Source organism: Schistocerca nitens, chromosome 9 (assembly GCF_023898315.1).
Source record: "Schistocerca nitens isolate TAMUIC-IGC-003100 chromosome 9, iqSchNite1.1, whole genome shotgun sequence".
Classification (NCBI taxonomy): Eukaryota; Metazoa; Arthropoda; class Insecta; order Orthoptera; family Acrididae; genus Schistocerca; species Schistocerca nitens.
The window spans coordinates 177,484,460-177,498,831 of record NC_064622.1 but is presented as its reverse complement, the minus strand read 5'-3'; the positions used below and the strand labels follow the sequence as shown (position 1 = coordinate 177,498,831).

Genomic DNA, 14,372 nt, shown 5'->3' with positions numbered 1-14,372 from the left:
CGCATCCATCCAGTCTCACCATTAACGAGCGCTGTGCTTGGCTAGAGCGCACCCTCCATGTCTCCTAGCCAACTCTCACTCAATAACATAATGAAACATATTCGAAACACTGGATTTGCATTTAAATACTTGAAATTAAATAAATATTCCTACGGCTGGACCAGAAACACGCTCTAACACACAATATTAAATACATAAACAATTAAATAAACATATATCATAAGAAAAGAAGCAAAAGGTAGGCCAGTAGCCTAATGTCTCTATGCTTTCTACAACACAGTAAATATTTAATCAATTTCTTCATGAATAGTATATATCGGATATAAACAAAGACATAGATGAATAAATATATAAGCAGGCTGCTACCGTTTTTTCGTGTAACTGTGTAGTACTTATGGCCTGACGCGATCGATAGTAATAGGCTACTTTGACCTCCAATAACTCATGTACTATTCAAGTTACATGCCTGTAATTCATACCAATTTAGGTTGACATTACTAGCTTTCTAAAGACACGACGATCGACAAAATCGTATGAAGCGTTCACATTTTGGAAATTCGTTGCTGGGTGTTTCTTGTATAATTTACCTTCGGATACTGAACTTTAAACTAATAAGGATATTTGAAATCTGATTACACCATCAGAATCGTCGTGCAAATAATAGTAATTTTGAGGTATGTTTCATCTGGCTACTATTAATTTCTATACAAACTGTGAAATGTCTGCCATGATGGTTTCACAAAGTCCACCATCTATGGCTCCCTCGGCTTACAAGTCTCTTTCATCGACACAGCGTCACCATGGAATTCCCAGCCAAGCGGCCGCTGGATCCCTCTTGCTTCGGCGGCCTATTGGGTGGTTTCAGGGCGCCACAACTCGCGCGTTACCTCACAACACACAGGTCTCACTGAAGGCTTTATGGTGTGGGGGCCCATCAGTTACAACTCGTGATCACATTTGATGTTTTTGCAGAGTAAAGTCACCGGGGCCCGCTACATTGCAAAATTTACTGTTCCCGTGCTACAGCCATTTCTTGGACAGGACGTTGATGTGGTTTTTCAGCAGGACAATGCACGTCCACATACGGCTGCTGCGACAACTTAATGGTAAACAACAACGGACCTGGCTAACAAGAATATTCGATCTCTCCACAACTGAACAGGTACGGGACATGGTGAAGCGGGAACTTACTCGCTCTCCAGAGCCAGCAAGAACCATTTCCGAACAGCAACAGAAGGTGCAAGATGCTTCGGACAATTTGTCGCATTCGGCACCTACCCTTTGCATGCGAGAATGCACGCGTGCGTCGCTGTAACTGTCTACTGACACGACTGTTTGAGCACCTTTTACTGTCTCGTGTGTTTCATTTGCTCTGAATTTGTTATCGTACTCTCCTACAACGATGAATACCTGTCACTATGCTTGTCAATAAAATGGACTTGTGCTTTAGGATGCTCCATTTTTGTTTCAACAGTGAAGATGTTTTTGTTGTGGTCTTCAGTTCAGAGACTGGTTTGATGCAGCTCTCCATGCTACTCTATCCTGTGCAAGGTCCTTCATCTCCCAGTACCTACTGCAAACTACATCCTTTTGAATCTGTTTAGTGTATTCATCTCTTCGTCTCTCTCTACTATTTTTACCCTCCACGATGCCCTACAATACTAAATTGTTGATCCTCTTTTGAAATTGAATTTTTGTTTTGTTTTAATGACACAAGATTCAAGTAATCGTAGCAGGCTGCTTCAGTGATCTACAAAGAAATGGGAGGTAACTGAGTGAAAATGTCATACGTTCTAAATACCAAATCTCATATTTGTAAGAGTCAAAAAAACAATATATTTCCTTCCACGTATAACTTACACGTCTCCAAAAAACTGAGAAAGTTTTCTGATACTATAGAATTGCGCTGCTTATTTCATAACTGCAAAAAACAATGATACAAATTGGAAAATAAATAATTTATTAAGAACGTTCTACGTGTCACACTAGTGGCCTGACTTATTCTAAGTGCCAATCAGAAAGTTCTTGTTACAAGTGTCATTAATACTGAGGAACTATGAAAACTCAAGGAAAAAATCTGTCTTACATCCGCCTGTTCTTCAAATCAGGTATTTCATATTTTACTGTAGAGCTCCCTACTCCGTAGAGGAATTAATAGCAACATTGTCAACACGTCTCTCTGTTTTGTAAGCGATAAATGTGGCTGGTCGTATGAAGCACAGCATGTATACATCATCCAATTTTGAATTCTCGTGTTTGAAAGCAGCAATTTTTAATAGCTATTTAATGCAGATGAGTATTAAATTCTTTGATCATGCTGCGTTTGTAGATTACACGCCTAGATAGAGAACAATGTTTCAGCAACATCTCCAATCAAAGAAGTCTGTTGTATGCGGTGGAATTGCGCGGAATGGGATCACAGCTTTAGCTTGCTCAATAATTTTGTTTCAGTCTGGCAGAACAACGACTTGGCAATCGAACTCCAAAGGGAGGCACTGCCTCTCTGATTTTGTACTTGGGAAAAGTTTATGGACATCCGACAGAGTACTGAGAACACCACAGAACTGAAAATACGTTTCGAATTTCCACTCTTCAGTTGTTTAACAATAAATTGTATACTTTCGTGTGTTTGCGACCTGTTTTGTTACGCATACTCGCTACCCGGATTCGGCACTTCCGCGTGCTCGCGGGGTCCTACACGACATTAGGCAGGTGTACCAGTTTCTTTGGCTCTTCAGTGTAAAAATGTGACATAATGATTTATCGACGGTTAATGCCTTCATAATATAAGAGTGCTCTCTCTGGACTGAGCTGTTATCATCAATAATTAGCAAATCAAACATGAAAAACGCTTGTTTTACAATTTGCGGTATGTGAAACATCCCCTTTGAAAAATTAGTCAATTACTGTACAGATAAACTTCTTACGTTATTTGATTTTCAAACAGCTGAGCAGAACTGAACGTACTCACACATTTCTCTCTTTACTTATTCTGATCAACACTAAACTGACACACAATATTTTTAGCGCAACGCAATCTGACTTTCAATAAACCCTACAAAAGAATGGCCCTGACTAACAATAACCTATACCTTTCATGAATCACCTACCTCGCAAAAATCTTCGTTACTCGAACTACTGCAATACAGCGAGCGCCAATACTGCCAGCCAAATAAAAGATTCTAACTACTGAAGGCACTAACTACTGATAGGCATAGTTAGCAAATGAAAGATTTTGATAGACAACAAACAATGTATTTACCTTAATAATGTTCAAAAGTCATCAGTTCACAATATAATTTACTCTTTCTGATGGACACACGTCCAGATCGTCCGCACTCAAAATTCTGCCATCTTTCTCCCCACATCCACCACTGCTGGCGGCTCACCTCCAACTGCGCAACGCTACGCGCTGTTCACATCCAACTGCCCAACACTACAATAGCAAATATTCCAACAATGCAAACCAGCCACAGACAGCACCCAGCACAGTCAGTGATTTTCATACGGAGCGCTACGTGGCGTTACCAGCATAAAAACCTAAACAGCTTAGTTACATAGCTCCCATGCTCCCCACAAAAAAAATTTTACAAATTGTTTTGGGCAATGCCCAATACAGATTTGAAAAAAAAATCATAATTACAATAACAAAGATATCAAATGCACACACTTATTGATACTCTGTTGGTCAAAAGCAAAAATTGTTCTCATAAAGACAGTCCTGATCATTCATCACAGTAGTAATTACACTGCACAAAGTCTGATCAATAAAAGAAAATGCACACGGAAGTAGTGGATTTCCATGCAGTCTTGAAGAAGTACTGTTGTCCTTCCAACGGAAAGAAGGTACTGACTCTTGACATGTAGGCAGGTTTCACTTCAAACCGAACAAATCTTTCGCCTTTTACTAAAGATTTCCGTGGAGGGGAATACTAAATGAGTCTATAACCAATTTTTCCAAGTTCTCGGCATGCTGTTATGTAATTAGGCTCTGTATGAAAATCACTGACTGTGCTGTGTGTAGTCTTTGGCTGGTTTGCATTGTTGGAATTTGCTATTGTAGTGTTGGACAGCTGAATGTTAACAGTGCGTAGCCGTTGCGCCGTTGGAGGTGATCCGCCAGCAGTGGTGGATGTGGGGAACGAGATGGCGGAGTTTTGAGAGCGGATGATCTGGACGTGTGTCCATCAGAGACAGTAAATTTGTGAGACTGGATGTCATGAACTGATAGATATATGAAGTATGAAAAATCCTTTTCAACCAGGAACAAAGAGAGAAATAAACAAATGCAACAAGTACAATAAACAGAACTCTACATCTATGAGTAATGATGAAAGAAGTATTAAAAGCTTCAAATCGCCAGCAAACAACGAGAATAATTGTGGATTTTGTTTCTTGAATTATTATAGTACGGAATCTTCGGCAAAGGATGACTGAATTCCCTTCCAAAAATGTAATGTCTGGTACCGCGAATTTTCCGTCGGTGCCCCAGGGGAAAAGCACTTTTCATGTGGAAGATGTCAACGACCATAATTGTACCAAGAAGTGATCAAAATTATACCCGGTGTGTTACATTTTCGAACAATTTGTAAGTAGGCTGTTTAGGTTTTTATGTTGGTAATCCCATGTAGCGCTCTATATGAAAATCACTGACTGTGCTGTGTGAAGTCTGGGGTTGGTTTGCATTGTTGGAGTAATATTCGCCATTGTAGTGTTGGGCAGTTGGCTGTTAACAGCGCGTAGCGTTGCGCGGTTGGAGGTGAGCCGCCAGCAGTGGTGGATGTGGGGAACGAGATGGCGGAGTTTTGAGAGCGGATGATCTGGACGTGTGTCCATCAGAGAGAGTAAATTTGTAAGACTGGATGTCGTGAACTGATAGATATATGATGACTTTTGAACGTTATTAAGGTAAATACATTGTCTGTTGTCTATCAAAATCTTTCATTTGCTAACTATGCCTATCAGTAGTTAGTGCCTTCAGTAGTTAGAATCTTTTATTCGGCTGGCAGTACTGGCGCTCGCTGTATTGCCGTAGTTCGAGTAACGAAGATTTTTGTGAGGTAAGTGATTGTGAAAGGTATAGGTTATTGTTAGTCAGGGCCATTCTTTTGTAGGGTTTATTGAAAGTCAGATTGCGGTGCGCTAAAAATATTGTGTGTCAGTTTAGTGTTGATCGGAATAAGTAAAGAGAGAAATGTGTGAGTACGTTCAGTTCTGCTCAGCTGTTTGAAAATCAAATACGTAAGAGGTTTATCAGCATAGTAATTCATTAATTTTTCAAAGGGGATGTTTCATATGCCATTTCAAGGCATTGAAAATATATCACAGACACGTCACCTCTATAATTATATGGCATTTAATAACGCATCGACGATATAAGCTCTCAAGACAAAAGCTGTGGTTTCGCATTCTGTCACATGCAATTTTTTGTTCGTGTTTGCGTTGTTAACACGTTGTGGGACTTTCTTATGAATATTCGATATTATTTACATTCTGTCTGATTTGAGAACGAAGGATGAAGCAAATGTTACAGACCTATTGGCTGAAGAAAACCAGAAAGACCAAGACAAAAACGGATTGAGGCCAGATCAGGCCGAAGAGACTAATCCCTAAAAGGATGACGTTGCTGATTTGAGGTAAGCGTGTACCCGTCAGATCACATAAGTTAAGCGCTGTCGGGTTGGGCTAGCGCTTGGATAGGTGACCGTCCGGTCTGCCGAGCACTGTTGACAAGCGGGGTGCACTCAGCCCCTGTAACGCAAACTGAGGAGCCACTTGATCGAGAAGTAGCGGCTCCGGTCTCGTAAGCTGACGTACGGCCGGGACAGCGGTGTGCTGACCACATGCCCCTCCGCATCCGCATCCAGTGACACCTGTGGGCTGAGGATGACATTGCGGCGGGCCAGCACCGTTGGGCCTTCACGGTTTGTTTAGTTTTAGTTTCTTATGAAAACCACCGCAGTGCCAGGCGCCGAGGCCGACCGGCGGGCGTGCGTTACCTCTGCGTGGCGGTGTACCAGGCAACGGCGATGAGCAGGTTGATGGCGACGTCGACGGGCACCAAGTCGGCCACCATGTCGCGGTGGCACAGGATGGTGCGCAGCACGCCCTTGCCCGCGCCCGCCAGCAGACCCGTCGGCCCGTTCAGGTTGTCCACCCAGCCGGGGATCGGCTCCTTCCACGCCGCCGTCACTGCGCACACAAGCACCGACAACATAACCTCAGCGATAGCCCTCTCTGAAAATGTCGAAAAACTGATTTTGTTTCGCTCAAACTATTCCCTGTGGGCAACGGCCTTGCCGCGTGGATACACCGGTTCCCCTGAGATCACCGAAGTTAAGCGCTGTCGGGCGTGGTCGGCACTTGGATGGGTGACCATCCAGGCCGCCATGCACTCAGCCTCGTGATGCCAATTGAGGAGCTACTCGACCGAATAGTAGCGGCTTCGGTCGCAAATACCATCATAACGACCGGAAGAGCGGTGTTCTGACCCCACGCCCCTCCTATCTGCATCCTCCCCTGAGGATGACACGGCGGTCGGATGGTCCCGGTAGGCCACTCGTGGCCTGAAGACGGAGTGCTCAAACTATTCCCTGTGATGTCTACTTCATTATAGTGTTCTTCCCAAGTTCGCTAGTAACCGCGTTGTCGAGTCAGAGTCCGCGCAGGGTACGGTGGCCGATACGTAGTAAACAGTTTTCGTTTGTTCGGTTGGGGAAGCCGACATTGCACGCTCTCGGCCGATCGGCGACGATATAATCGAGGCGCGCGCTCTGCAATCATTCTCAGACGATTTTACAGAAACAATTTGGTTAAAAAAAAGTTTGCGGTGCTTATGGCTTTTATATCAGCTTCTTGACGACATGCCCGTCGTTTCGTTAGTGGTCATAGTTACTGTGATGTTTCCGTTTAAGTAAGGCACTACGCGAAATTCACAAAATGAGGGTCGCTTTGAGTTTGCTGCGTATTAAATTAAGATAACATTTATGTATTAAACCAGGGACCTACAAACGACGGAGAGGCTTCGTCCCGCCGTAGTCCTCAATCGTTTACAGCCCCTCAACAGGCCACAGCAGTCCACCCACCCCACCGCCGCCCCACACCGAACCCAGGGTTATTGTGCGCTCCCCTCCCCTCTCCCTCCACCCTCCCCCCACCTCTCCCTGGGAACGTCTCATACCAGACGAGTCTAACCCCAAATGCTTGTGCGGTAGAGTAATTATGGTGCACGCGTACGTGGAGACAGTGTTTGCGAACCAATCGGCGACATAGTGTAACTGAGGCGGAATAAGGGGAACCAGCCCGCATTCGCTGAGGCAGATGTAAAACCGCCTTAAAAATCATCCACAGGCTGGCCGGCACACGGGAGCTCGACACTAATCCGCCGGTCGGATTCGTGCCAGGTACCGCACATCTTCCCACTCGGGAAGCAGCGCGTTAGACCGTTCGGCTATGGTAGGCTGGTTAACACACTCAACTTTTCTTTAGACTCGGGTGGAGGTCTCTATTATTCACCAGTCTCCAGAAAATTGATCTGACCTAGTACACTCATTTGCGATTCAGCGTGCCAGCGGTCCAGACAGAACGAAATATCCCACACACTCTTGCCGGCTGGAGTGGCCGAGCGGTTCTAGGCGCTAGAGTCTGGAACCGCGTGACCGCTACTGTCGCAGGTTCGAATCCTGCTTCGGACATGGATAAGTGTGATGTCCTTAGGTTAGTTAGGTTTAAGTAGTGCTAAGTTCTAGGGGACTGATGACCTCAGAAGTTAAGTCTCATAGTGCTCTGAGTCATTTGAACCACACACTCTTCATGTATTTTCATAAACGGTTTGAGATATCGAAATCAGATTTTGACAAATGATAGCGCACAAAGAGGGGAGTGTTCTGCCATATGATTATTATGTAAAATTCAATATCTACCATGTTAAAACATTAATTTCACACTTTTTCGATGGAAGAACGTAATTTTTAAGGATAATCCATAGCTGGTGAAACAAGAAATGATGTGGGTTTTGGAACAACATAAGCGAAGACATTGCGCACACTCTACTAGGCGATTTGTGAAAAAGCGTCTCCGAAAACCATTCATAATGGGGAAAAAACAGTCGACTCCATGACTAATGTGGCAACATACGATTTCAACCACGGCGTTACAGGAATTACGGAAATAAAGAAAAAAAGAACGTCGTGTGGCATCACGGCCTGGTGCAAGTCTCTCTATTGGCCGCCACTTTGACGACTTCAAATGGTTCAAATGGCTCTGAGCACTATGGGACTTAACATCTGTGGTCATCAGTCCCCTAGAACTTAGAACTAATTAAACCTAACTAACCTAAGGACATCACACACATCCATGCCCGAGGCAGGATTCGAACCTGCGACCGTAGCAGCCGCGCAGTTCCTGACTGAGCGCCTAGAACCGCGAGACCACCGCGGCCGGCTTTGGCGACTTGTATGTCCTTCAAACCAGCGGCGCTCTGTTTTCCTCAGGCCGGACCCAACGTTGGGCCGCCCGGGGTAGCAGTGCGGTCTTGGGCGCCTTGACACGGTTGGCGCGGCTGCCCCCGTCGGAGGTTCGAGTCCTCCCTTGAGCATGGGAGTCTGTGTTGTCCTTAGTTTGAGTTAGGTTACGTAGTGTGTAAGCCTACGGACCGATGGCCTCAGCAGTTTGGTCCCACAGAACTTACCACAAATTATTTTCCCAACGTTGGTTGACCTCGATGATCGGGCGGGAACCGGTGTTACTGATGTGGCAAGGCCGTTGGATTATGTAAATTATTAAAGACCTCGAACTTGAGATCGGTCCCTGTTACAACTTCTGCACAAAAGCATCCCGAGCGAGCAGAGCAGCGCACGACATAAGCTGCCAAAGAGAACGGCAGGATCACCGTGGCCGTGAAGACGGTTGGAGGAGGACCTCCTTTTGGATCTGAAAGGATAACTGTATAGCTGACTAGAGAATATGTTCACCTTAACCATAAAAATGTAACCCAAGTCTAAATGCGTTTTCTCGAAATTATGTTTTTCAAATTGACTATACATTTGATATTGATTCCCCATTGATGACGGCATTCTAAACTGAATTTTCAGTCTGATTACGAAGTAATTTTGCGATATCTTCAAAAGCTATTTCGGTGCACGGTTTAGTCTCGATATTGTATGCGAAGAAAATGACATATTTCGAAAACAAACATTTTGTTAGAAAGTGAATTGTACAACATTAGTTTTTTAGTTCCAGAAGGAAGGCTTCGGCATTTCCTGCCGATGATCAATTTTCCGGCTGCAAAGGACTCTTTCGCCTGGTGCAGCGGTTACAGGGAGCGTCCGATGTTGACACAAAAATGAGTTCTTAAAGACAGAAGAGTAGTGAATAAAATTATAACATCCGATTAAGCACTGCCTTCTACATCTACATCTACATCTATACTCCGCGAGCCACCTTACGGTGTGTGGCGGAGGGTACGTATTGTACCACTATCTGATCCCCCCTTCCCTGTTCCATTCACGAATTGTGCGTGGGAAGAACGACTGCTTGTAAGTCTCCGTATTTGCTCTAATTTCTCGGATCTTTTCGTTGTGATCATTACGCGAGATATATGTGGGCGGTAGTAATATGTTGCCCATCTCTTCCCGGAATGTGCTCTCTCGTAATTTCGATAATAAACCTCTCCGTATTGCGTAACGCCTTTCTTGAAGTGTCTGCCACTGGAGCTTGTTCAGCATCTCCGTAACGCTCTCGCGCTGACTAAATGTCCCCATGACGAATCGCGCTGCTTTTCGCTGGATCATGTCTATCTCTTCTATTAATCCAACCTGGTAAGGGTCCCATACTGATGAGCAATACTCAAGAATCGGACGAACAAGCGTTTTGTAAGCTACTTCTTTCGTCGATGAGTCACATTTTCTTAGAATTCTTCCTATGAATCTCAACCTGGCGCCTGCTTTTCCCACTATTTGTTTTATGTGATCATTTTATTTTACTCGAAAAATTGACGAAACTCTCCTATCTTGCGTGCGTTCAAATAGGACTACGCCCTTCGTTCCGTTTTCAAAAGTTCCTTTTCAACGGGGAATCCACGACTCAATTTAAACCTTGTACTACTCAAAAGATGAATGAAATAGATATTAGTGTCAGCGGTGTTGAGTGACAGCTTGAATTGTTAAAACTGAACATAGCTACATGTGCCGATGCAATAGCTATCTGATTCTTCACTGAATTTGTGGCTGAGTTACTCCCTCTTTTAACTGTAAGGGCGATCAGAAAGTTTCCGTTCGAATGTCGTACAATCTGTATGCTTATCATGTCAAATAGTCGTTAGCATTGAGCCAATCATCCCACTGACGCACCAGGCTGAAGATACCCGTTTCGTGAAACACCATGTCCCCTGCGTGAAGAAGTTCGTAAGTGCTTGCTGCACGCCCTTGTGCAAGGGTAATCGTCGAACCTAGAAGGTCTTTTTTAAGGTACCGAAGGCGTGATACTCGCATGGGAAGAGACCGGGACTATACGACGGGTGCTCTAATGTCCCCCATTTGTCCGTAAGAACAGAAGAAGCAAACACTCGATGAGAAAACCTTGATAAAATGCATAGAATAAAAAAAAAAAACGAAGGGAAGTAGAACTCACTAAAACATGTGTAACATTCTCAGGTAAAAAGAAAATGAATTCGTCAAACACGGATTCAAAGTATATGGTCTACATTACTTGATGATATTTGAGCGCAAACTGATTCAATGTACACATCGAAGTACACTCTATTAGGTACAAAGTCCGCCAGATGGCACTACTATACGGCGTTTATGACAATTATATGTTTTGAAATGCCGAAGTACTAACACACCGACTGATACAATGTAGATTTAAATCACATATAATGTTATATTATATCTATTACACACCCAGTTTATTATCTAACAGATATCCGTCTAGTACAAGTAGACTGGCGAAAATTATCACCGCAAGATGTCGCCAAAGCATAAAAAGGTAATTAAAACAAGTGATCATGTAGGTGAAATTCATGTATATAAAAACGTTATAATCGGTATACTGGTATTCCAACCATAAGAAAAAACAAAATTTAAAGAGCCCCCCCCCCCCTCCCATGAACCATGGACCTTGCCGTTGGTGGGGAGGCTTGCGTGCGTCAACGATACAGATAGCCGTACCGTAGGTCCAACCACAACGGAGGGATATCTGTTGAGAGGCCAGACAAACGTGTCGTTCCTGAAGAGGGGCAGCAGCCTTTTCAGTAGTTGCAGGGGCAACAGTTTGGATGATTGACTGATCTGGCCTTCTAACACTAACCAAAACGGCCTTGCTGTGCTGGTACTGCGAACGGCTGAAAGCAAGGGGAAACTACAGCCGTAATTTTTCCCGAAGGCATGCAGCTTTACTATATGGTTAAATGATGATGGCGTCCTCTTGGGTAAAATATTCCGGAGGTAAAATAGTCCCCAATTCGGATCTCCGGGCGGGGACTACTCAGGACGACGTCGTTATCAGGAGAAAGAAAACTGGCGTTCTAAGGATCGGAGCGTGGAATGTCAGATCCCTTAATCGGGCAGGTAGGTTAGAAAATTTAAAAAGGGAAATGGATAGGTTAAAGTTAGATATAGATATAGTGGGAATTAGTGAAGTTCGGTGGCAGGAGGAAAAAGACTTATGGTCAGGTGACTACAGGGTTATAAATACAAAGTCAAATAGGGGTAATGCAGGAGTCGATTTAATAATGAATAAAAAAATAGTAGTGCGGGTAAGCTACTACAAACAGCATAGTGAACGCATTATTGTGGGCGAGATAGACACGAAGCCCACACCTACTACAGTAGTACAAGTTTATATGCCAACTAGCTCTGCAGATGATGAAGAAATTGAAGAAATGTATGATGAAATAAAAGAAATTATTCAGATAGTGAAGGGAGACGAAAATTTAATAGTCATGGGTGACTGGAATTCGGTAGTAGGAAAAGGGAGAGAAGGAAACGTAGTAGGTGAATATGGATTGGGGCTAAGAAAAGATAGAGGAAGCCGCCTGATAGAATTTTGCACAGAGCACAACTTAATCATAGCTAATACTTGGTTCCAGAATCATAAAAGAAGGTTGTATACATGAAAGAAGCCTGGAGATAATGGAAGGTTTCAGATAGATTATATAATGGTAAGACAGAGATTTAGGAACCAGGTTTTAAATTGTAAGACATTTCCAGGGGCAGATGTGGACTCTGACGGCAATCTATTGGTTATGAATGGTAGATTAAAACTGAAGAAACTGAAAAAAGGTGGGCATTTAAGGAGATGGGACCCGGATAAACTGACTAAACCAGAGGTTGTACAGAGTTTAAGGGAGAGCATAAGGGAACAATTGACAGGAATAGGGGAAAGAAATACAGTAGAAGAAGAATGGGTAGCTTTGAGAGATGAAGTAGTGAAGGCAGCAGACGATCAAGTAGGTAAAAAGACGAGGGCTTGTAGAAATCCTTGGGTAACAGAAGAAATACTGAATTTAATCGATGAAAGGAGAAAATATAAAAATGCAGTAAATGAAGCAGGCAAAAAGGAATACAAACTTCTCAAAAATGAGATCGACAGGAAGTGCAAAATGGCTAAGCAGGGATGGCTAGAGGACAAATGTAAGGATGTAGAGGCTTGTCTCACTAGGGGTAAGATGGATACTGCCTACAGGAAAATTAAAGAGACCTTTGGAGATAAGATAACCACTTGCATGAATATCAAGAGCTCAGATGGAAACCCAGTTCTAAGCAAAGAAGGGAAAGCAGAAAGGTGGAAGGAGTATATAGAGGGTCTATACAAGGGCGATGTACTTGAAGACAATATTATGGAAATGGAAGATGATGTAGATGAAGATGAAATGGGAGATACGATATTGCGTGAAGAATTTGACAGAGCACTGAAAGACCTGAGTCGAAATAAGGCCCAGGGAGTAGACAACATTCCATTAGAACTACCGACAGCTTTGGGAGAGCCAGTCCTGACAAAACTCTACCATCTGGTGAGCAAGATGTATGAGATAGGAGAAATACCGTCAGACTTCAAGAAGAAAATAATAATTCCACCCCAAAGAAAGCAGGTGCTGACAGATGTGAAAATTACCGAACTATCAGTTTAATACGTCACGGATGCAAAATAGTAACGCGAATTCATTACAGACGAATGGAAAAACTGGTAGAAGCCGACCTCGGGGAAGATCAGTTTGGATACCGTAGAAATATTGGAACACTTGAGGCAATACTGACTCTACGACTTATCTTAGAAGCTAGATTAAGGAAAGGCAAACCTACATTTCTAGCATTTGTAGACTTAGAGAAAGGTTTTGACAATGTTGACTGGAATACTCTCTTTCAAATTCTGAAGGTGGCAGGGGTAAAATACAGGAAGCGAGAGGCTATTTACAATTTGTACAGAAACCAGATGGCAGTTATAGGAGTCGAGGGGCATGAAAGGGAAGCAGTGGTTGGGAAGGGAGTGAGACAGGGTTGTAGCCTATCCCAGATGCTATTCAATCTGTATATTGAGCAAGCAGTAAAGGAAGCAAAAGAAAAATTCGGAGTAGGTATTAAAATCCATGGAGAAGAAATAAAAACTTTAAGGTTCGACGATGACATTGTAATTCTGTCAGTAGAAGAGCAGTTGAACGGAGTGAATAGTGTCTCGAAAGGAGAATATAAGATGAACATCAACAAAAGCAAAACGAGGATAATGGAATGTAGTCGGATTAAGTCGGGTGACGTTGAGGGAATTAGATTAGGATATGAGACACTTAAAGTAGTAAAGGAGTTTTGCTATTTGGGGAGCAAAAAAACTGATGATGGTCGACGTAGAGAAGATATAAAATGTAGACTGGCAATGGCAAGGAAAGCGTTTCTGAAGAAGAGAAATTTGTTAACATCGAGTATAGATTTAAGTGTCAGGAAGTCGTTTTTGAAAGTATTTGTATGGAGCGTAGCCATGTATGGAAGTGAAACATGGACGATAACTAGTTTGGACAAGAAGAGAATAGAAGCTTTCGAAATGTGGTGCTACAGAGGAATGCTGAAGATTAGATGGGTAGATCACATAACTAATGAGGAGGTATTGAATAGGATTGGGGAGAGGAGAAGTTTGTGGCACAACTAGAAGAAGGGATCGATTGGTAGGACGTGTTCTGAGGCATCAAGGGATCACCAATTTAGTATTGGAGGGCAGCGTGTAGGGTAAAAATCGTAGAGGGAGACCAAGAGTTGAATACACTAAACAGAATCAGAAGGATGTAGGTTGCAGTGGGTACTGGGAGATGAATAAGCTTGCACAAGATAGAGTAGCATGGAGAGCTGCATCAAACCAGTCTCAGGACTGAAGACCACAACAACATC

The 14,372-nt window shown here is 43.3% G+C and overlaps 1 protein-coding gene and 1 non-coding gene across 2 annotated transcripts in view; one reads left to right on the top strand and one right to left on the bottom strand.

Annotated features, from left to right (window-relative positions):
• The window catches only part of LOC126203120 (putative fatty acyl-CoA reductase CG5065), a 272,413-nt gene that overhangs the window by 50,909 nt on the left and 207,132 nt on the right, over positions 1-14,372 (bottom strand). The window contains exon 7 of the mRNA XM_049937367.1: positions 6,000-6,192. Within this exon, the coding sequence (XP_049793324.1) occupies positions 6,000-6,192 (193 nt within the window). The remainder of the gene's footprint in view (positions 1-5,999; positions 6,193-14,372) is intronic.
• LOC126204709 (U5 spliceosomal RNA) lies at positions 3,864-3,980 on the top strand. The gene has a single exon (XR_007540517.1). It is a non-coding gene; the product is annotated as a U5 spliceosomal RNA (small nuclear RNA).